At 56.4% G+C, this 22,120-nt stretch overlaps 1 protein-coding gene across 1 annotated transcript in view; it reads left to right on the top strand.

Moving 5' to 3' along the window:
• The first annotated feature begins 877 nt into the window (after positions 1–877).
• Positions 878–22,120, top strand: part of LOC119966665 (alanine aminotransferase 2-like) — a 42,081-nt gene continuing 20,838 nt past the window's right edge. The window contains exons 1-2 of the mRNA XM_038798724.1: positions 878–1,127; positions 15,115–15,194. Of these exons, the coding sequence (XP_038654652.1) occupies positions 935–1,127; positions 15,115–15,194 (273 nt within the window). The 5' untranslated portion in view covers positions 878–934. The remainder of the gene's footprint in view (positions 1,128–15,114; positions 15,195–22,120) is intronic.

Below are 22,120 nucleotides of genomic sequence, written 5' to 3'. Positions count from 1 at the left end.
CTGCAAACTTCGCAACTAAGCCTACAGTTCCTTCTTCCAGATCATTAATGTGAAAAGTTGTGGTCCCAGCACCGACCCCTGAGGGTCTGCCTGGCTGCCATCCTGAAAAAGACCCCTTTATCCCCACTCTCTGCCTTCTGCCAGTCAGCCAATCCTCTATCCATGCCAGGATCGTACCCTGAACACCATGGGTTCTTATTTAACAGTCCCCTATGCGACACCTTGTCAAAGACCTTCTGGAAATCTAAATAAATCACGTCCACTGGTTAGTTTAAAGACATGAGATTATGATCTCCCACTAGCCAATCCCTCATGTTATTTACCGATGCTCTGTTTGTACTGGGCTGGCCTGTTTGCTTCTGTATTTGTGCGTCCTGTCCCGCACCCGTAGCACTTGGCTCCTTTGATTTCCGTGTGTCTGGGGAGCAGTTCCCCACGTAGAAAGCACTCTGTTACTCCCAGACTGCTACAATCTTTCTGTTTACTCCTCGATGGATACTTTATAGTTATATTTATATTTGGACAGTTCCCTGTGGTATAGAGAATTAAAGGCATGGGGAGGAATTTACTGACCACGCACCCAGTACTTTTCAGCGGTGGAGGTGGCCCAAAGCGAGTTCTGCCAACCCCGCCATTGTCAGCGGTATTTCCCGGTGACAGAACCCATCCTGCTGTGGCTGCAGGTGTCAGACCCTGAACAAGATTCAGATTGACCTTCCGTCCCCATAACCAACCAGAGCACATGGGCCTGTCTCTGGGAAGATCCCGCATGAGGTTCAGTTCCCCGTTCCAAATTACTGCCCTTGTCCATGGGTCAAAGGGGACAGTTCATAGCACAACCACTTTATAAAGGCCAGCATTTGTAACAGCTGTTTTTCCACAGACCATTCTGAAACTCCTGGTGTCCGGAGAGGGTGAAACGCGAACTGGAGTCATGATCCCAATACCACAATATCCGCTGTATTCAGCTGCTATCGCGGACCTCGATGCAGTCCAGGTCAACTACTACCTCGATGAAGATGACCACTGGGCCCTGAATATCGAGGAGCTACGGCGAGCACTGACTGAAGCAAGGACTCACTGTAACCCCAAAGTACTATGTGCCATTAATCCTGGAAACCCTACAGGTAACTGCCCACAAGCAAAATCAGCAACTGCGTTGGGTTGGGGGGGGGGGGGGGGGGGGGGGCAGGAAAGATCTGGAACGTCTCTCTTTCTCTCTCCCTACCTGCTGGTAGCTGGGTGGAGTTACTCCCCTCCTGCTGGTATCTGGGTGGGGTTACTCCCCTCCTGCTGGTATCTGGGTCGGGGATTACCCCTCCTGCTGGTATCTGGGTCGGGTTACTGCCCTCCTGCTGGTATCTGGGTGGGGTTACTCCCCTCCTGCTGGTATCTGGGTCGGGTTACTGCCCTCCTGCTGGTATCTGGGTGGGGTTACTGCCCTCCTGCTGGTATCTGGGTGGGGTTACTGCCCTCCTGCTGGTATCTGGGTCGGGTTACTGCCCACCTGCTGGTATCTGGGTCGGGTTACTGCCCTCCTGCTGGTATCTGGGTGGGGTTACTGCCCTCCTGCTGGTATCTGGGTGGGGTTACTGCCCTCCTGCTGGTATCTGGGTGGGGTTACTGCCCTCCTGCTGGTATCTGGGTCGGGTTACCCCCCTCCTGCTGGTATCTGGGTTGGGTTACTGCCCTCCTGCTGGTATCCAGGTCGGGTTACTCCCCTCCTGCTGGTATCTGGGTCGGGTTATTCCCCTCCGGCTGGTATCTGGGTCGGGGATTACCCCTCCTGCTGGTATCTGGGTCGGGTTACTCCCCTCCTGCTGGTATTTGGGTCGGGTTACTGCCCTCCTGCTGGTATCTGGGTGGGGTTACTGCCCTCCTGCTGGTATCTGGGTGGGGTTACTGCCCTCCTGCTGGTATCTGGGTCGGGTTACTACCCTCCTTCTGGTATCTGGGTCGGGTTACTCCCCTCCTGCTGGTATCTGGGTCGGGGATTACCCCTCCTGCTGGTAATTGGGTCGGGTTACTCCCCTCCTGCTGGTATCTGGGTCGGGGATCACCCCTCCTGCTGGTAACTGGGTCGGGTTACTCCCCGCCTGCTGGTATCTGGGTTGGGTTACTCCCCTCCTGCTGGTATCTGGGTCGGGTTACTGCCCTCCTGCTGGTATCTGCGCGGGGATTACCCCTCCTGCTGGTAACTGGGTCGGGTTCCTCCCCTCCTGCTGGTATCTGCGTCGGGGATTACCCCTCCTGCTGGTATCTGGGTGGTGTTACTCTCCCTCTGCTGGTATCTGGGTCGGGTTACTCCCCTCCTGCTGGTATCTGGGTCGGGGATCACCCCTCCTGCTGGAATCTGGGTGGTGTTACTCTCCCTCTGCTAGTATCTGGGTCGTGTTACTCCCCTCCTGCTGGTATCTGGGTGGGGTTACTCTCCTCCTGCTGGTATCTGGGTGGGGTTACTCCCCTCCTGCTGGTATCTGGGTCGGGTTACTCACTTCCTGCTGGTATCTGGGTGGGGTTACTCCCCTCCTGCTGGTATCTGGGTCGGGTTACTGCCCTCCTCCTGGTATCTGGGTCGGGTTACTCCCCTCCTGCTGGTATCTGGGTCGGGGATTACCCCTCCTGCTGGTATCTGGGTCGGGTTACTCCCCTCCTGCTGGTGTCTGTGTCGGGTTACTGCCCTCCTGCTGGTGTCTGGGTGGTGTTACTCCCGTCCTGCTGGTATCTGGGTCGGGTTACTCCCCGCCTGCTGGTATCTGGGTGGGGTTACTCCCCTCCTGCTGGTATCTGGGTGGGGTTACTCCCCTCCTGCTGGTATCTGGGTCGGGTTACTCCCCTCCTGCTGGTGCCTGGATGGTGTTACTCCCCTCCTGCTGTTATCTGGGTCGGGTTACTCCCCTCCTGCTGGTGTCTGGATGGTGTTACTCCCCTCCTGCTGGTATCTGGGTTGGGTTACTCCCCTCCTGCTGGTGTCTGGATGGTGTTACTCCCCTCCTGCTGGTATCTGGGTCGGGTTACTCCCCTCCTGCTGGTATCTGGGTCGGGGATCACCCCTCCTGCTGGTATCTGGGTCGGGTTACTCCCCTCCTGCTGGTGTCTGGATGGTGTTACTCCCCGCCTGCTGGTATCTGGGTGGGGTTACTCCCCTCCTGCTGGTCTCTGGGTGGTGTTACTCCCCTCCTGCTGGTATCTGGGTCGGGTTACTGTCCTCCTGCTGGTATCTGGGTGGGGTTACTCACCTCCTGCTGGTATCTGGGTGGGGTTACTCCCATCCTGCTGGTATCTGGGTTGGGGATGACCCCTCCTGCTGGTATCTGGGTCGGATTACTCCCCTCCTGCTGGTATCTGGATCGGGTTACTCCCCTCCTGCTGGTATCTGGGTCAGGTTACTCCCCTCCTGCTGGTATCTGGGTCGGGTTACTCCCCTCCTGTTGGTGTCTGGGTGGTGTTACTCCCCTCCTGCTGGTATCTGGGTCAGGTTACTCCCCTCCTGCTGGTATCTGGGTCGGGGTTTACCCCTCCTGCTGGTATCTGGGTCAGGTTACTCCCCACCTGCTGGTATCTGGGTCGGGTTACTCCCCTCCTGCTGGTATCTGGGTCGGGTTACTGCCCTCCTGCTGGTATCTGGGTTGGGTTACTCCCCTCCTGCTGGTATCTGGGTCGGGTTACTGCCCTCCTGCTGGTATCTGGGTGGTGTTACTCCCCTCCTGCTGGTATCTGGGTCAGGTTACTCCCCTCCTGCTGGTATCTGGGTCAGGTTACTCCCCTCCTGCTGGTATCTGGGTCAGGTTACTCCCCTCCTGCTGGTATCTGGGTCGGGTTACTCACCTCCTGCTGGTATCTGGGTCGGGTTGCTGCCGTCCTGCTGGTATCTGGGTCGGGTTACTGCCATCTTGCTGGTATCTGGGTGGTATACTCCCCTCCTGCTGGTATCTGGGTCGGGTTACTGCCCTCCTGCTGGTATCTGGGTGGTGTTACTCCCCTCCTGCTGTTATCTGGGTCAGGTTACTCCCCTCCTGCTGGTATCTGGGTCAGGTTACTCCCCTCCTGCTGGTATCTGGGTCAGGTTACTCCCCTCCTGCTGGTATCTGGGTCGGGTTACTCACCTCCTGCTGGTATCTGGGTCGGGTTGCTGCCGTCCTGCTGGTATCTGGGTCGGGTTACTGCCATCTTGCTGGTATCTGGGTGGTATACTCCCCTCCTGCTGGTATCTGGGTGGTGTTACTCCCGTCCTGCTGGTATCCAGGTCGGGTTACTGCCCTCCTCCTGGTATCTGGGTGGGGTTACTCCCCTCCGGCTGGTATCTGGGTCGGGGATTACCCCTCCTGCTGGTATCTGGGTCGGGTTACTCCCCTCCTGCTGGTATTTGGGTTGGGTTACTGCCCTCCTACTGGTATCTGGGTGGGGTTACTGCCCTCCTGCTGGTATCTGGGTGGGGTTACTGCCCTCCTGCTGGTATCTGGGTCGGGTTACTACCCTCCTTCTGGTATCTGGGTCGGGTTACTCCCCTCCTGCTGGTATCTGGGTCGGGGATTACCCCTCCTGCTGGTAATTGGGTCGGGTTACTCCCCTCCTGCTGGTATCTGGGTCGGGGATCACCCCTCCTGCTGGTAACTGGGTCGGGTTACTCCCCGCCTGCTGGTATCTGGGTTGGGTTACTCCCCTCCTGCTGGTATCTGGGTCGGGTTACTGCCCTCCTGCTGGTATCTGCGCGGGGAATACCCCTCCTGCTGGTAACTGGGTCGGGTTCCTCCCCTCCTGCTGGTATCTGCGTCGGGGATTACCCCTCCTGCTGGTATCTGGGTGGTGTTACTCTCCCTCTGCTGGTATCTGGGTCGGGTTACTCCCCTCCTGCTGGTATCTGGGTCGGGGATCACCCCTCCTGCTGGAATCTGGGTGGTGTTACTCTCCCTCTGCTAGTATCTGGGTCGTGTTACTCCCCTCCTGCTGGTATCTGGGTGGGGTTACTCTCCTCCTGCTGGTATCTGGGTGGGGTTACTCCCCTCCTGCTGGTATCTGGGTCGGGTTACTCACTTCCTGCTGGTATCTGGGTGGGGTTACTCCCCTCCTGCTGGTATCTGGGTCGGGTTACTGCCCTCCTCCTGGTATCTGGGTCGGGTTACTCCCCTCCTGCTGGTATCTGGGTCAGGGATTACCCCTCCTGCTGGTATCTGGGTCGGGTTACTCCCCTCCTGCTGGTGTCTGTGTCGGGTTACTGCCCTCCTGCTGGTGTCTGGGTGGTGTTACTCCCGTCCTGCTGGTATCTGGGTCGGGTTACTCCCCTCCTGCTGGTATCTGGGTGGGGTTACTCCCCTCCTGCTGGTATCTGGGTGGGGTTACTCCCCTCCTGCTGGTATCTGGGTCGGGTTACTCCCCTCCTGCTGGTGCCTGGATGGTGTTACTCCCCTCCTGCTGTTATCTGGGTCGGGTTACTCCCCTCCTGCTGGTGTCTGGATGGTGTTACTCCCCTCCTGCTGGTATCTGGGTTGGGTTACTCCCCTCCTGCTGGTGTCTGGATGGTGTTACTCCCCTCCTGCTGGTATCTGGGTCGGGTTACTCCCCTCCTGCTGGTATCTGGATCGGGGATCACCCCTCCTGCTGGTATCTGGGTCGGGTTACTCCCCTCCTGCTGGGGTCTGGATGGTGTTACTCCCCGCCTGCTGGTATCTGGGTGGGGTTACTCCCCTCCTGCTGGTCTCTGGGTGGTGTTACTCCCCTCCTGCTTGTATCTGGGCCGGGTTACTGTCCTCCTGCTGGTATCTGGGTGGGGTTACTCACCTCCTGCTGGTATCTGGGTGGGGTTACTCCCATCCTGCTGGTATCTGGGTTGGGGATGACCCCTCCTGCTGGTATCTGGGTCGGATTACTCCCCTCCTGCTGGTATCTGGATCGGGTTACTCCCCTCCTGCTGGTATCTGGGTCAGGTTACTCCCCTCCTGCTGGTATCTGGGTCGGGTTACTCCCCTCCTGCTGGTGTCTGGGTGGTGTTACTCCCCTCCTGCTGGTATCTGGGTCGGGTTACTCCCCTCCTGCTGGTATCTGGGTCGGGGATTACCCCTCCTGCTGGTATCTGGGTCAGGTTACTCCCCACCTGCTGGTATCTGGGTCGGGTTACTCCCCTCCTGCTGGTATCTGGGTCGGGTTACTGCCCTCCTGCTGGTATCTGGGTTGGGTTACTCCCCTCCTGCTGGTATCTGGGTCGGGTTACTGCCCTCCTGCTGGTATCTGGGTGGTGTTACTTCCCTCCTGCTGGTATCTGGGTCAGGTTACTCCCCTCCTGCTGGTATCTGGGTCAGGTTACTCCCCTCCTGCTGGTATCTGGGTCAGGTTACTCCCCTCCTGCTGGTATCTGGGTCGGGTTACTCACCTCCTGCTGGTATCTGGGTCGGGTTGCTGCCGTCCTGCTGGTATCTGGGTCGGGTTACTGCCATCTTGCTGGTATCTGGGTGGTATACTCCCCTCCTGCTGGTATCTGGGTGGTGTTACTCCCGTCCTGCTGGTATCTGGGTCGGGTTACTCCCCTCCTGCTGGTATCTGGGTCGGGTTACTGCCCTCCTCCTGGTATCTGGGTGGGGTTACTCCCCTCCGGCTGGTATCTGGGTCGGGGATTACCCCTCCTGCTGGTATCTGGGTCGGGTTACTCCCCTCCTGCTGGTATTTGGGTCGGGTTACTGCCCTCCTGCTGGTATCTGGGTGGGGTTACTGCCCTCCTGCTGGTATCTGGGTGGGGTTACTGCCCTCCTGCTGGTATCTGGGTCGGGTTACTACCCTCCTTCTGGTATCTGGGTCGGGTTACTCCGCTCCTGCTGGTATCTGGGTCGGGGATTACCCCTCCTGCTGGTAATTGGGTCGGGTTACTCCCCTCCTGCTGGTATCTGGGTCGGGGATCACCCCTCCTGCTGGTAACTGGGTCGGGTTACTCCCCGCCTGCTGGTATCTGGGTTGGGTTACTCCCCTCCTGCTGGTATCTGGGTCGGGTTACTGCCCTCCTGCTGGTATCTGCGCGGGGATTACCCCTCCTGCTGGTAACTGGGTCGGGTTCCTCCCCTCCTGCTGGTATCTGCGTCAGGGATTACCCCTCCTGCTGGTATCTGGGTGGTGTTACTCTCCCTCTGCTGGTATCTGGGTCGGGTTACTCCCCTCCTGCTGGTATCTGGGTCGGGGATCACCCCTCCTGCTGGAATCTGGGTGGTGTTACTCTCCCTCTGCTAGTATCTGGGTCGTGTTACTCCCCTCCTGCTGGTATCTGGGTGGGGTTACTCTCCTCCTGCAGGTATCTGGGTGGGGTTACTCCCCTCCTGCTGGTATCTGGGTCGGGTTACTCACTTCCTGCTGGTATCTGGGTGGGGTTACTCCCCTCCTGCTGGTATCTGGGTCGGGTTACTGCCCTCCTCCTGGTATCTGGGTCGGGTTACTCCCCTCCTGCTGGTATCTGGGTCGGGGATTACCCCTCCTGCTGGTATCTGGGTCGGGTTACTCCCCTCCTGCTGGTGTCTGGGTCGGGTTACTGCCCTCCTGCTGGTGTCTGGGTGGTGTTACTCCCGTCCTGCTGGTATCTGGGTTGGATTACTCCCCGCCTGCTGGTATCTGGGTGGGGTTACTCCCCTCCTGCTGGTATCTGGGTGGGGTTACTCCCCTCCTGCTGGTATCTGGGTCGGGTTACTCCCCTCCTGCTGGTGCCTGGATGGTGTTACTCCCCTCCTGCTGTTATCTGGGTCGGGTTACTCCCCTCCTGCTGGTGTCGGGATGGTGTTACTCCCCTCCTGCTGGTATCTGGGTTGGGTTACTCCCCTCCTGCTGGTGTCTGGATGGTGTTACTCCCCTCCTGCTGGTATCTGGGTCGGGTTACTCCCCTCCTGCTGGTATCTGGGTCGGGGATCACCCCTCCTGCTGGTATCTGGGTCGGGTTACTCCCCTCCTGCTGGTGTCTGAATGGTGTTACTCCCCGCCTGCTGGTATCTGGGTGGGGTTACTCCCCTCCTGCTGGTCTCTGGGTGGTGTTACTCCCCTCCTGCTGGTATCTGGGTCGGGTTACTGTCCTCCTGCTGGTATCTGGGTGGGGTTACTCACCTCCTGCTGGTATCTGGGTGGGGTTACTCCCATCCTGCTGGTATCTGGGTTGGGGATGACCCCTCCTGCTGGTATCTGGGTTGGATTACTCCCCTCCTGCTGGTATCTGGATCGGGTTACTCCCCTCCTGCTGGTATCTGGGTCGGGTTACTGCCCTCCTGCTGGTATCTGGGTGGTGTTACTCCCCTCCTGCTGGTATCTGGGTCAGGTTACTCCCCTCCTGCTGGTATCTGGGTCAGGTTACTCCCCTCCTGCTGGTATCTGGGTCAGGTTACTCCCCTCCTGCTGGTATCTGGGTCGGGTTACTCACCTCCTGCTGGTATCTGGGTCGGGTTGCTGCCGTCCTGCTGGTATCTGGGTCGGGTTACTGCCATCTTGCTGGTATCTGGGTGGTATACTCCCCTCCTGCTGGTATCTGGGTCGGGTTACTGCCCTCCTGCTGGTATCTGGGTGGTGTTACTCCCCTCCTGCTGTTATCTGGGTCAGGTTACTCCCCTCCTGCTGGTATCTGGGTCAGGTTACTCCCCTCCTGCTGGTATCTGGGTCAGGTTACTCCCCTCCTGCTGGTATCTGGGTCGGGTTACTCACCTCCTGCTGGTATCTGGGTCGGGTTGCTGCCGTCCTGCTGGTATCTGGGTCGGGTTACTGCCATCTTGCTGGTATCTGGGTGGTATACTCCCCTCCTGCTGGTATCTGGGTGGTGTTACCCCCGTCCTGCTGGTATCCAGGTCGGGTTACTGCCCTCCTCCTGGTATCTGGGTGGGGTTACTCCCCTCCGGCTGGTATCTGGGTCGGGGATTACCCCTCCTGCTGGTATCTGGGTCGGGTTACTCCCCTCCTGCTGGTATTTGGGTCGGGTTACTGCCCTCCTACTGGTATCTGGGTGGGGTTACTGCCCTCCTGCTGGTATCTGGGTGGGGTTACTGCCCTCCTGCTGGTATCTGGGTCGGGTTACTACCCTCCTTCTGGTATCTGGGTCGGGTTACTCCCCTCCTGCTGGTATCTGGGTCGGGGATTACCCCTCCTGCTGGTAATTGGGTCGGGTTACTCCCCTCCTGCTGGTATCTGGGTCGGGGATCACCCCTCCTGCTGGTAACTGGGTCGGGTTACTCCCCGCCTGCTGGTATCTGGGTTGGGTTACTCCCCTCCTGCTGGTATCTGGGTCGGGTTACTGCCCTCCTGCTGGTATCTGCGCGGGGAATACCCCTCCTGCTGGTAACTGGGTCGGGTTCCTCCCCTCCTGCTGGTATCTGCGTCGGGGATTACCCCTCCTGCTGGTATCTGGGTGGTGTTACTCTCCCTCTGCTGGTATCTGGGTCGGGTTACTCCCCTCCTGCTGGTATCTGGGTCGGGTTCACCCCTCCTGCTGGAATCTGGGTGGTGTTACTCTCCCTCTGCTAGTATCTGGGTCGTGTTACTCCCCTCCTGCTGGTATCTGGGTGGGGTTACTCTCCTCCTGCTGGTATCTGGGTGGGGTTACTCCCCTCCTGCTGGTATCTGGGTCGGGTTACTCACTTCCTGCTGGTATCTGGGTGGGGTTACTCCCCTCCTGCTGGTATCTGGGTCGGGTTACTGCCCTCCTCCTGGTATCTGGGTCTGGTTACTCCCCTCCTGCTGGTATCTGGGTCAGGGATTACCCCTCCTGCTGGTATCTGGGTCGGGTTACTCCCCTCCTGCTGGTGTCTGTGTCGGGTTACTGCCCTCCTGCTGGTGTCTGGGTGGTGTTACTCCCGTCCTGCTGGTATCTGGGTCGGGTTACTCCCCGCCTGCTGGTATCTGGGTGGGGTTACTCCCCTCCTGCTGGTATCTGGGTGGGGTTACTCCCCTCCTGCTGGTATCTGGGTCGGGTTACTCCCCTCCTGCTGGTGCCTGGATGGTGTTACTCCCCTCCTGCTGTTATCTGGGTCGGGTTACTCCCCTCCTGCTGGTGTCTGGATGGTGTTACTCCCCTCCTGCTGGTATCTGGGTTGGGTTACTCCCCTCCTGCTGGTGTCTGGATGGTGTTACTCCCCTCCTGCTGGTATCTGGGTCGGGTTACTCCCCTCCTGCTGGTATCTGGATCGGGGATCACCCCTCCTGCTGGTATCTGGGTCGGGTTACTCCCCTCCTGCTGGGGTCTGGATGGTGTTACTCCCCGCCTGCTGGTATCTGGGTGGGGTTACTCCCCTCCTGCTGGTCTCTGGGTGGTGTTACTCCCCTCCTGCTGGTATCTGGGTCGGGTTACTGTCCTCCTGCTGGTATCTGGGTGGGGTTACTCACCTCCTGCTGGTATCTGGGTGGGGTTACTCCCATCCTGCTGGTATCTGGGTTGGGGATGACCCCTCCTGCTGGTATCTGGGTCGGATTACTCCCCTCCTGCTGGTATCTGGATCGGGTTACTCCCCTCCTGCTGGTATCTGCGTCAGGTTACTCCCCTCCTGCTGGTATCTGGGTCGGGTTACTCCCCTCCTGCTGGTGTCTGGGTGGTGTTACTCCCCTCCTGCTGGTATCTGGGTCGGGTTACTCCCCTCCTGCTGGTATCTGGGTCGGGGATTACCCCTCCTGCTGGTATCTGGGTCAGGTTACTCCCCACCTGCTGGTATCTGGGTCGGGTTACTCCCCTCCTGCTGGTATCTGGGTCGGGTTACTGCCCTCCTGCTGGTATCTGGGTTGGGTTACTCCCCTCCTGCTGGTATCTGGGTCGGGTTACTGCCCTCCTGCTGGTATCTGGGTGGTGTTACTTCCCTCCTGCTGGTATCTGGGTCAGGTTACTCCCCTCCTGCTGGTATCTGGGTCAGGTTACTCCCCTCCTGCTGGTATCTGGGTCGGGTTACTCCCCTCCTGCTGGTATCTGGGTCGGGTTACTCACCTCCTGCTGGTATCTGGGTCGGGTTGCTGCCGTCCTGCTGGTATCTGGGTCGGGTTACTGCCATCTTGCTGGTATCTGGGTGGTATACTCCCCTCCTGCTGGTATCTGGGTGGTGTTACTCCCGTCCTGCTGGTATCTGGGTCGGGTTACTCCCCTCCTGCTGGTATCTGGGTCGGGTTACTGCCCTCCTCCTGGTATCTGGGTGGGGTTACTCCCCTCCGGCTGGTATCTGGGTCGGGGATTACCCCTCCTGCTGGTATCTGGGTCGGGTTACTCCCCTCCTGCTGGTATTTGGGTCGGGTTACTGCCCTCCTGCTGGTATCTGGGTGGGGTTACTGCCCTCCTGCTGGTATCTGGGTGGGGTTACTGCCCTCCTGCTGGTATCTGGGTCGGGTTACTACCCTCCTTCTGGTATCTGGGTCGGGTTACTCCGCTCCTGCTGGTATCTGGGTCGGGGATTACCCCTCCTGCTGGTAATTGGGTCGGGTTACTCCCCTCCTGCTGGTATCTGGGTCGGGGATCACCCCTCCTGCTGGTAACTGGGTCGGGTTACTCCCCGCCTGCTGGTATCTGGGTTGGGTTACTCCCCTCCTGCTGGTATCTGGGTCGGGTTACTGCCCTCCTGCTGGTATCTGCGCGGGGATTACCCCTCCTGCTGGTAACTGGGTCGGGTTCCTCCCCTCCTGCTGGTATCTGCGTCAGGGATTACCCCTCCTGCTGGTATCTGGGTGGTGTTACTCTCCCTCTGCTGGTATCTGGGTCGGGTTACTCCCCTCCTGCTGGTATCTGGGTCGGGGATCACCCCTCCTGCTGGAATCTGGGTGGTGTTACTCTCCCTCTGCTAGTATCTGGGTCGTGTTACTCCCCTCCTGCTGGTATCTGGGTGGGGTTACTCTCCTCCTGCAGGTATCTGGGTGGGGTTACTCCCCTCCTGCTGGTATCTGGGTCGGGTTACTCACTTCCTGCTGGTATCTGGGTGGGGTTACTCCCCTCCTGCTGGTATCTGGGTCGGGTTACTGCCCTCCTCCTGGTATCTGGGTCGGGTTACTCCCCTCCTGCTGGTATCTGGGTCGGGGATTACCCCTCCTGCTGGTATCTGGGTCGGGTTACTCCCCTCCTGCTGGTGTCTGGGTCGGGTTACTGCCCTCCTGCTGGTGTCTGGGTGGTGTTACTCCCGTCCTGCTGGTATCTGGGTTGGATTACTCCCCGCCTGCTGGTATCTGGGTGGGGTTACTCCCCTCCTGCTGGTATCTGGGTGGGGTTACTCCCCTCCTGCTGGTATCTGGGTCGGGTTACTCCCCTCCTGCTGGTGCCTGGATGGTGTTACTCCCCTCCTGCTGGTATCTGGGTCGGGTTACTCCCCTCCTGCTGGTGTCGGGATGGTGTTACTCCCCTCCTGCTGGTATCTGGGTTGGGTTACTCCCCTCCTGCTGGTGTCTGGATGGTGTTACTCCCCTCCTGCTGGTATCTGGGTCGGGTTACTCCCCTCCTGCTGGTATCTGGGTCGGGGATCACCCCTCCTGCTGGTATCTGGGTCGGGTTACTCCCCTCCTGCTGGTGTCTGGATGGTGTTACTCCCCGCCTGCTGGTATCTGGGTGGGGTTACTCCCCTCCTGCTGGTCTCTGGGTGGTGTTACTCCCCTCCTGCTGGTATCTGGGTCGGGTTACTGTCCTCCTGCTGGTATCTGGGTGGGGTTACTCACCTCCTGCTGGTATCTGGGTGGGGTTACTCCCATCCTGCTGGTATCTGGGTTGGGGATGACCCCTCCTGCTGGTATCTGGGTTGGATTACTCCCCTCCTGCTGGTATCTGGATCGGGTTACTCCCCTCCTGCTGGTATCTGGGTCAGGTTACTCCCCTCCTGCTGGTATCTGGGTCGGGTTACTCCCCTCCTGCTGGTGTCTGGGTGGTGTTACTCCCCTCCTGCTGGTATCTGGGTCGGGTTACTCCCCTCCTGCTGGTATCTGGGTCGGGGATTACCCCTCCTGCTGGTATCTGGGTCAGGTTACTCCCCACCTGCTGGTATCTGGGTCGGGTTACTCCCCTCCTGCTGGTATCTGGGTCGGGTTACTGCCCTCCTGCTGGTATCTGGGTTGGGTTACTCCCCTCCTGCTGGTATCTGGGTCGGGTTACTGCCCTCCTGCTGGTATCTGGGTGGTGTTACTCCCCTCCTGCTGGTATCTGGGTCAGGTTACTCCCCTCCTGCTGGTATCTGGGTCAGGTTACTCCCCTCCTGCTGGTATCTGGGTCAGGTTACTCCCCTCCTGCTGGTATCTGGGTCGGGTTACTCACCTCCTGCTGGTATCTGGGTCGGGTTGCTGCCGTCCTGCTGGTATCTGGGTCGGGTTACTGCCATCTTGCTGGTATCTGGGTGGTATACTCCCCTCCTGCTGGTATCTGGGTGGTGTTACTCCCGTCCTGCTGGTATCTGGGTCGGGTTACTGCCCTCCTGCTGGTATCTGCGTGGGGTTACTCCCCTCCTGCTGGTAATTGGGTCGGGTTACTCCCCTCCTGCTGGTATCTGGGTCGGGTTACTGCCCTCCTGCTGGTATCTGGGTCGGGGATCACCCCTCCTGCTGGTATCTGGGTGGGGTTACTCCTCTCCTGCTGGTATCTGGGTCGGGTTACTGCCCTCCTGCTGGTGTCTGGGTGGGATTACTGCCCTCCTGCTGGTATCTGGGTCGGGTTACTGCCCTCCTGCTGGTATCTGGTTGGTGTTACTCCCCTCCTGCTGGTATCTGGGTCGGGTTATTCCCCTCCTGCTGGTGTCTGGGTGGGATTACTCCCCTCCTGCTGGTATCTGGGTGGGGTTACTCCCCTCCTGCTGGTATCTGGGTCGGGTTACTCCCCTCCTGCTGGTGTCTGGATGGTGTTACTCCCCTCCTGCTGGTATCTGGGTCGGGTTACTCCCCTCCTGCTGGTATCTGGGTCGGGGATCACCCCTCCTGCTGGTATCTGGGTCGGGTTACTCCCCGCCTGCTGGTATCTGGGTGGGGTTACTCACCTCCTGCTGGTATCTGGGTGGTGTTACTCCCCTCCTGCTGGTATCTGGGTCGGGTTACTGTCCTCCTGCTGGTATCTGGGTGGGGTTACTCCCATCCTGCTGGTATCTGGGTCGGGGATTACCCCTCCTGCTGGTATCTGGGTGGGGTTACTGCCCTCCTGCTGGTATCTGGGTCAGGTTACTCCCCTCCTGCTGGTATTTGGATCGGGTTACTCCCCTCCTGCTGGTATCTGGGTCGGGTTACTCCCCTCGTGCTAGTGTCTGGGTGGTGTTACTGCCCTCCTGCTGGTTTCTGGGTCGGGTTACTCCCCTCCTGCTGGTATCTGGGTCGGGTTACTGCCCTCCTGCTGCTATCTGGGTTGGGTTACTCCCCTCCTGCTGGTATCTGGGTCAGGTTACTCCCCTCCTGCTGGTATCTTGGTCAGGTTGCTCCCCTCCTGCTGGTATCTTGGTCGGGTTCCTCCCCTCCTGCTGGTATCTGGGTCAGGTTGCTGCCGTCCTGCTGGTATCTGGGTCGGGTTGCTGCCGTCCTGCTGGTATCTGGGTCGGGTTACTGCCATCTTGCTGGTATCTGGGTGGTATACCCCCCTCCTGCTGGTATCTGGGTGGTGTTACTCCCGTCCTGCTGGTATCTGGGTGGGGTTACTGCCCTTCCTGCTGGTATCTGGGTCGGGTTACTTCCCTCCTGCTGGTATCTGGGTCAGGTTACTGCCCTCCTGCTGGTATCTGGGTGGGGTTACTGCCCTTCCTGCTGGTATCTGGGTCAGGTTACTGCCCTCCTGCTGGTATCTGGGTGGGGTTACTCCCCTCCTGCTGGTATCTGGGTTGGGGATTACCCCTCCTGCTAGTATCTGGGTCAGGTTACTGCCCTCCTGCTGGTATCTGGGTCAGGTTACTCCCCTCCTGCTGGTATCTGGGTCGGGTTACTCCCTTCCTGCTGGTATCTGGGTGGTGTTACTCCCCTCCTGCTGGTATCTGGGTCGGGTTACTGCCCTCCTGCTGGTATCTGGATGGTGTTACTCCGCTCCTGCTGGTATCTGGGTCGGGTTACTCCCCTCCTGCTGGTATCTGGGTTGAGTTACTCCCCTCCTGCTGGTGTCTGGGCCGGGTTATGCCCTCCTGCTGGTGTCTGGGCCGGGTTATGCCCTCCTGCTGGTGTCTGGCTTGCCTGTTAACTCCTCTCTTCCTATAGGCCAGGTGCAGACCAAGCAGGTGATCGAGGATGTGATCCGATTCGCTTTCGAGGAAGGCCTTTTCTTGTTGGCCGATGAGGTACATTTTCTGGAACCAGTTGGTTTTGGAGGTGGGGGGCAGGGGTGTTGGGGGGGGGGGGGGGGGGGTGGGGGGGGTGTTAACTGGGGAGTCCCGTCCATCGCTCTGGAATGGTCCATAGGGCGGAGGGGGGTGTTATCTGGGGTGTCCCGTCCATCGCTCTGGAATGGTCCATAGAGCGGAGGGGGGGTGTTAACTGGGGTGTCCTCTCCATCGCTCTGGAATGGTCCATAGAGCGGAGGGGGGTGTTATCTGGGGTGTCCCCTCCATCGCTCTGGAATGGTCCATAGGGCGGAGGGGGGTGTTATCTGGGGAGTCCCCTCCATCGCTCTGGAATGGTCCACAGGGCGGAGGGGGGGGGTTGTTATCTGGGGTGTCCCCTCCATCGCTCTGGAATGGTCCACAGGGCGGAGGGGGGGTTGTTATCTGGGGTGTCCCCTCCATCGCTCTGGAATGGTCCACAGGGCGGAGGGGGGGGTTGTTATCTGGGGTGTCCCCTCCATCGCTCTGGAATGGTCCACAGGGCGGAGGGGGGGTTGTTATCTGGGGTGTCCCCTCCACCGCTCTGGAATGGTCCATAGGGCGGCGAGGGGTGTTATCTGGGGTGTCCCCTCCATCGCTCTGGAATGGTCCACAGGGCGGAGGGGGGGGTGTTATATGGGGTGTCCCCTCCATCGCTCTGGAATGGTCCATGGGGGGGCTGGAGGGGGGGGTGTGTTGTCTGGGGTGTCCCCTCCACCGCTCTGGAATGGTCCACAGGGCGGAGGGGGGATGTTATCTGGGTTGTCCCCTCCACCGCTCTGGAATGGTCCATGGGGACGCTGGAGGGGGGGTTGGCTGCTTCGCTCCCAAGAGCAGCCACACCTTGTGCCGGGGGCCGGTGAGAATAAACAGTCCCTTGGAATACCAGGAATTTGGTTGGGTGTCGATGACTCCCGTCCATCCTGGCCAATCCAATGCTAGCCCAATGGAACTGAGCCCAAATCCCACGCTCTTCATCACTTCCTGTGGGATTCGGGGATGAGATGAGACTCTCCCTCCTGGGAATGAACAGTTTGGGAATGATGAATACAGAGAGGCAATTATTGCAAATTTCCCAATTCCAGTTGCGTGTCAGCTGTCCTGCGGTCTGTGTTACATTAGTAACATCCTGTGGGACTGTCAGTAAATGTCAGGAGAGATTCTCCAAGCACGTGAACCATTTTCCTTGATGGTGAAGTGATGCACAAACCAAATCCAACTCCTACTTCCTCTGAAATGCATCACAACTCGGTTCGGGAGGTGGGACTGGTGGGCAGAATCTGTCGCTGCCTCCTGCCCTGCTCATCTCTCAGCTCCAATGCTCACTTTTGACATAGAATCATAAAATTTGTACAGTGCAGAAGGAAGCTATTCAGCCCATCGATGCTGCACCGACCCTTCAAAAAAACACTGTACCCAGGTCTACTCCCCTATGCACCCCGTCCTGTAACCTAACCTGCACGCCCCTGGACACTGAGGGGCAATTTAGCACGGCCAATCCACCTAACCTGCACATGTTTCGAGACTTGTGAAGGAAACCGGAGCACCCGGAGGAAACCCACGCAGACACGGGGAGAATGTGCAGACTCCGCACAGACAGTGACCCAAGCCGGGAATCGAACCTGCGACCCTGGCGCAGTGAGGCAGCAGTGCTAACCATTGTGCTACCGTGTGGCCATCTCCCCTTTGCACTCGCAAAAAGCGATTTCAAAGGACCAAGGAGAGGGTGGGCTGGAATGAAATGAATAAATGATAATCGCTTATTGTCACGAGTAGGCTTCAATGAAGTTACTGTGAAAAGCCCCTAGTCGCCACATTCTGGCGCCTGTTCGGGGAGGCTGGTACGGGAATTGAACCGTGCTGCTGGCCTGCCTTGGTCTGCTTTCAAAGCCAGCGATTTAGCCCAGTGAGCTAAACCAGCCACATTGGGGCATGAGGCTATTCGATCCATCGAACCCGTTCTATTGTCAGTCAGATGATGGGAGATTTGGAATGTAACGACATCTGATCATTTTGGGTCGATAACGTGTTCTAACATTCTATCAATCTCAATTTGGATGTTTCGAACTGTAACCCAGCCTCAACACCAGATTGGGGGAAAGTGGTGCAGATCTCCACCCCACTCGGTATAAACGCAGCCTTCTTCCACCATCGACCCTGAATGACCTGGCTCGAATTGTGCCCCGTGTTCTGGCACCCCCCCCCCCCCCCCCCCCCCCCCCCCCCGCCCCCCACAATACAGGAGTTGGCGTCTCTCCATCAACCCTCGCGAACCCGTCAATCCGTTTGGGCAGCACATTCCAGACCCCAACCACTCGTGGTGTGAATAAGGCTCATCGCCATTGCTTCTTTTGCCAATTCTCTTAAATCTGTTCCCTTATTCTCAATGGTTCCTTCATTGGGAATGGTTTTTCCTGGTTTCTGCCTTGTCCACACCCCTATACCTCCAACAAATCAATCAACAGCCCCCCACAGCCCCAGCAGCTTTATTAGTGGAACTGTGCGTCTTCCATGGCAAACACCACACCAAAACCTCCCTGTATCTGTTACCCAAAACCTTCATTCCACCCCGCCCAGCCCTTGTACAATCGGACAATGGGAACAGTTGTTCCTGTCTACCCCTTCTCTCAATCTGGCTTAATCTTGTACATCTCTATCCAATCTCCCTTCGCCCTAAGGAGAAGAACTCCAGCTTCTCCAACCTAAACATGTAACTGCAATCCCTCAACGCTGGAACCACTGGAGTAAATCCCCTCCGCACCCTCTCAAGGACCCTCACAACCTTCCAAATGTGTGGTGACCAGAACCGGACACAATTCTCTAGTTCAGACCAAACCAGAGTGTTATTAAGGTTCAGTATAACGTCCATGCTTTTGTATTCAATCCCTTTATTTATGAAGTCCGAACTCCCATCTGCTCAGCTAACCACTACCTCAATATGACCTTCAAAGATTGATGCCCATGAAAAAACATATCGCTGTATCCCAGCATGCTCTCTGAATTGTGACATTGAGTCCACTTTGTCCTTGAGTTTCTGCTGATACAATTTCCCTAATTCCCTCATGTTTTAGCACCGGGTTTACCATCTATTTCTGCTTTAGTGAGGACAGACACAAAACATTTGTTCAACATCTCCACCATTTCCTTATTGCCCACCATGACGACACCTTCCTAAGGGACCAAATTAGGAGCATCGATAAGATAGAAAGTCAACATCTTTTCCCAAAGGTAGAGGAGTCCAGAACTAGAGGGCAAAGGTTAAAGGTGAGAGGGGAGAGATACAAAAGAGACCAGAGGGGAAATTTCTTCACACAGAGGGTGGTGAGCGTCTGGAACGAGCTGCCAGAGGCAGGGGTAGAGGCGGGTACGATTTGCCTTTTAAAAAACAGTTAGACAGTTACATGGGCAGGGCGGGTATAGAGGGATATGGGCCATATAATGATAATAGCTTATTGTTATAAGTAGACTTCAATGAAGTTACTATGAAAAGCCCCTAGTCGCCACATTCCGCCGCCTGTTCGGGGAGGCTGGTACGGGAATTAAAACCCGCGCTGCTGGTCTCGTTCTGCATTACAAGCCAGCTGTCTTAGCCCACTGTGCTAAATCAGCCCCTAAATGCAGGCAAGTGGGACTAGCTTAGTGATAGAAACAGGGCAGCATGGACAAGCTGGGCCGAAGGGCCTATTCCATGCTGTAAACATCGATCACTCGATGGCTCTAGAACTGTTACTTCAACTACTCTCTTCCTTCTTACATACGTATAAAAGCTCTTCCTATCCATTTCTGTATTTATAGTTTACTCTCATTCTATTTTTCCATTTCTACCAACGTTTTGTTGTCCTTTATCTGGTTTTTAAAACACACCCAATCCTCAGAACATAAGAACGAGGAGCAGGAGTCGGCCATCTGGCCCCTCGAGCCTGCTCCGCCATTCAATGAGATCATGGCTGATCTTTTGTGGGCACAGCTCCACTTTCCGGCCCGAACACCATAACCCTTAATCCCTTTATTCTTCAAAAAACTATCTATCTTTACCTTAAAAACATGTAATGAAGGAGCCTCAACTGCTTCACTGGGCAAGGAATTCCATAGATTCATAACCCTTTGGGTGAAGAAGTTCCTCCTAAACTCAGTCCTAAATCTACTTCCCCTTATTTTGAGGCTATGCCCCCTAGTTCTGCTTTCACCCGCCAGTGGAAACAACCTGCCCGCATCTATCCTATCTATTCCCTTCGTAATTGTTCTTGCAACATTACATCCGAATACTGTCCTTAACTCCGGAGTGAGCCACAGATGGGTCTTTTTTGATCTTCGATGGAATGTATTTTTGTTGGACAGTTGGAAGTTTTTTTTTAGATGTTTCCCATTGTTCATTGACCTACAAAATAATTTGTCTATTTACCAATTTAACCTCAGCCAGTTCTCCCCTCACACCTCTGTGGCAATTGTTTTTATTTTAGTCTAAGATTCCTGTTTCTGATGTCACTTTCAAATTTAAACTGGAATTGAATATTATGATCACTATTTCCCATCATTGACGATGGCATGACTAATTAACCCTGCTCAGTTACACAACACTAGATCTAAGACCGCTTTGCCACTAGTCTAAGAAACTGTCGTGAAAAAGAGACGGTGATGCTGTGGGTCAAACGTGCCTTTGTGTAAAGTATTCAAGGTGAACATTATCCTTCCCAAAGTGCGTTGCCCAGAGCTGAACACAGTTGCTCCAGACAGAGGTCTGGACAGATCTTTGTCCAATTGAATTGTAACTTGCCACCTTTGTATTACGGCTCCCTGGATAAAAGATGTAACATTTATTTTTTACAGTTGACCTGATAATACTGAGCTGTGTGCCTGTGCCCCTGAATTCCTCTGCTTGACCCTGCTGTCTTTCCAGTAGTACAGATAGTACTGATGGAATCCCTCTCACCCTCCTCCGTAGCATTGATACAGAAACCCCATTTCTATGACACCCAGTGCAATCCAGGGGGGCAGTGGCATCAACTGCTCTGCATTGGGGTGACCAAGTTTATAAAATTCAAAACTGGGACACATTGAAAAGCATTGGGAAAGTGGGGCTCTGTGCTGGAGAACCGATGGTGTGGGTCTGGGGGAGGAACAGTTGAAGGTAGGAGGCCATGTGATGACATTTCCCAGCCAGAGTTGGCAGCCCGATTAAGGTGCACAATTATTGGCTTCCTCGATAAACCCAGAGGAATGTTTGGCTTTCAGGGATGGCTTGAGAAGGCTTTGGGCCCTGACAATATCCCGGCTCCTGAACTTGCCACACCCCTAGCCAAGTTGTTCCAGTACAGCTACAACACCGGCATCTACCCAGCAATGTGGCAATGAAATGAAATGAAAATCGTTTATTGTCACGAGTAGGCTTCAAATGAAATCCATAAGACCATAAGAGTGGCCATTCGGCCCATCGAGTCCACTCCGCCATTCAATCATGGCTGATGGGCATTTCAACTCCACCTACCAGCATTCTCCCCGTAGCCCTTAATTCCTCGCGACATCAAGAATTTATCTATCTCTGCCTTGAAGCCATTTAGCGTCCCGGCCTTCACTGCACTCCACGGCAATGAATTCCACAGGCCCACCACTCTCTGGCTGAAGAAATGTCTTCGCATTTCTGTTTTGAATTTACCCCCTCTAATTCTAAGGCTGTGCAGTCACTGTGAAAAGCCCCTAGTCGCCACATTCCGGCGCCTGTTCGGGGAGGCTGGTACGGGAATCGAACCGTGCTGCTGGCCTGCCTTGGTCTGCTTTCAAAGCCAGTGATTTAGCCCTGTGCTAAACAGCCCAGGTGTGTTCTGTACACAAGAAACAGGACAAATCCAGCCCAGCCAATTACCGCCCTATCAGTCTACTTTCCATATGAAAAGAAAAATGAAAGTCGCTTATTGTCACAAGTAGGCTTCACATGAAGTTACTGTGAAAAACCCCTAGTCGCCACATTCCGGCGCCTGTTCGGGGAGGCTGTTATGGGAATTGAACCGTGCTGCTGGCCTGCCTTGGTCGGCTTTAAATGCCTGTGATTTGGCCCAGTGATAAACAGCCCCATATCAGCGAACTGATGGAAGGAGTCATCAACAGGGCTATCAAGCGGCACTTACTCAGCAATAACCTGCTCACGGACACTCAGTTTGGGTTCCGCCCAGGGTCACTCAGCTCCTGACCTCATTACAGCCTCGGTTCAAACATGGACAAAAGAGCTGAATGCCAGAGGTGAGGTGAGAGTCACTGCCCTTGACATAAAGAACAAAGAAAAGTACAGCACAGGAACAGGCCCTTCGGCCCTCCAAGCCTGTGCCGATCACAATGCCCTAACCAATACCTTCTACCCTTACTCAGTCTGTATCCCTCTATTTCCTCCCTTTCCATCCACCCATCCAGATGTCTCTTAAATGTTGCTAATGTGCTGCTTCCACCACATCCTCTGGCAGCGCGTTCCAGGCACCCACCACTCTCTGTGTGAAAACCTTACCCCACACATCTCCCTTAAACTTTCCCCCTCGATTTGAACCTGTGCCCCCCCCCGCCCCTCCCCCCCCCCGTGTAATTGACACTTCCACCCTGGGAAAAACCCTCTGACTATCCAACCTGTCTGTGCCTCTCAGAACTTTGTAGGCCTCTATCAGGTCCCCCCTCAGCCTCCGTCTTTCCAATGAAAACAATCTGAGTTTATTCAACCTCTCCTCATAGCCAACACCCTGGAGACCAGGCAACATCCTGATGAATCTTCTTTACACTCTCCGCAAAAGTTGGTTAGGCCACGTTTGGACCAGGGGCTGGTTTAGCTCACTGGGCTAAATCGCTGGCTTTTAAAGCAGACCAAGCAGGCCAGCAGCACGGTTCGATTCCCATACCAGCCACCCCGTACAGGCGCCGGAATGTGG

Source organism: Scyliorhinus canicula, chromosome 5, assembly GCF_902713615.1.
Source record: "Scyliorhinus canicula chromosome 5, sScyCan1.1, whole genome shotgun sequence".
Classification (NCBI taxonomy): domain Eukaryota; kingdom Metazoa; phylum Chordata; class Chondrichthyes; order Carcharhiniformes; family Scyliorhinidae; genus Scyliorhinus; species Scyliorhinus canicula.
Note: the sequence above shows the minus strand (reverse complement) of the source record. Positions and strands in the feature narration are given on the sequence as shown.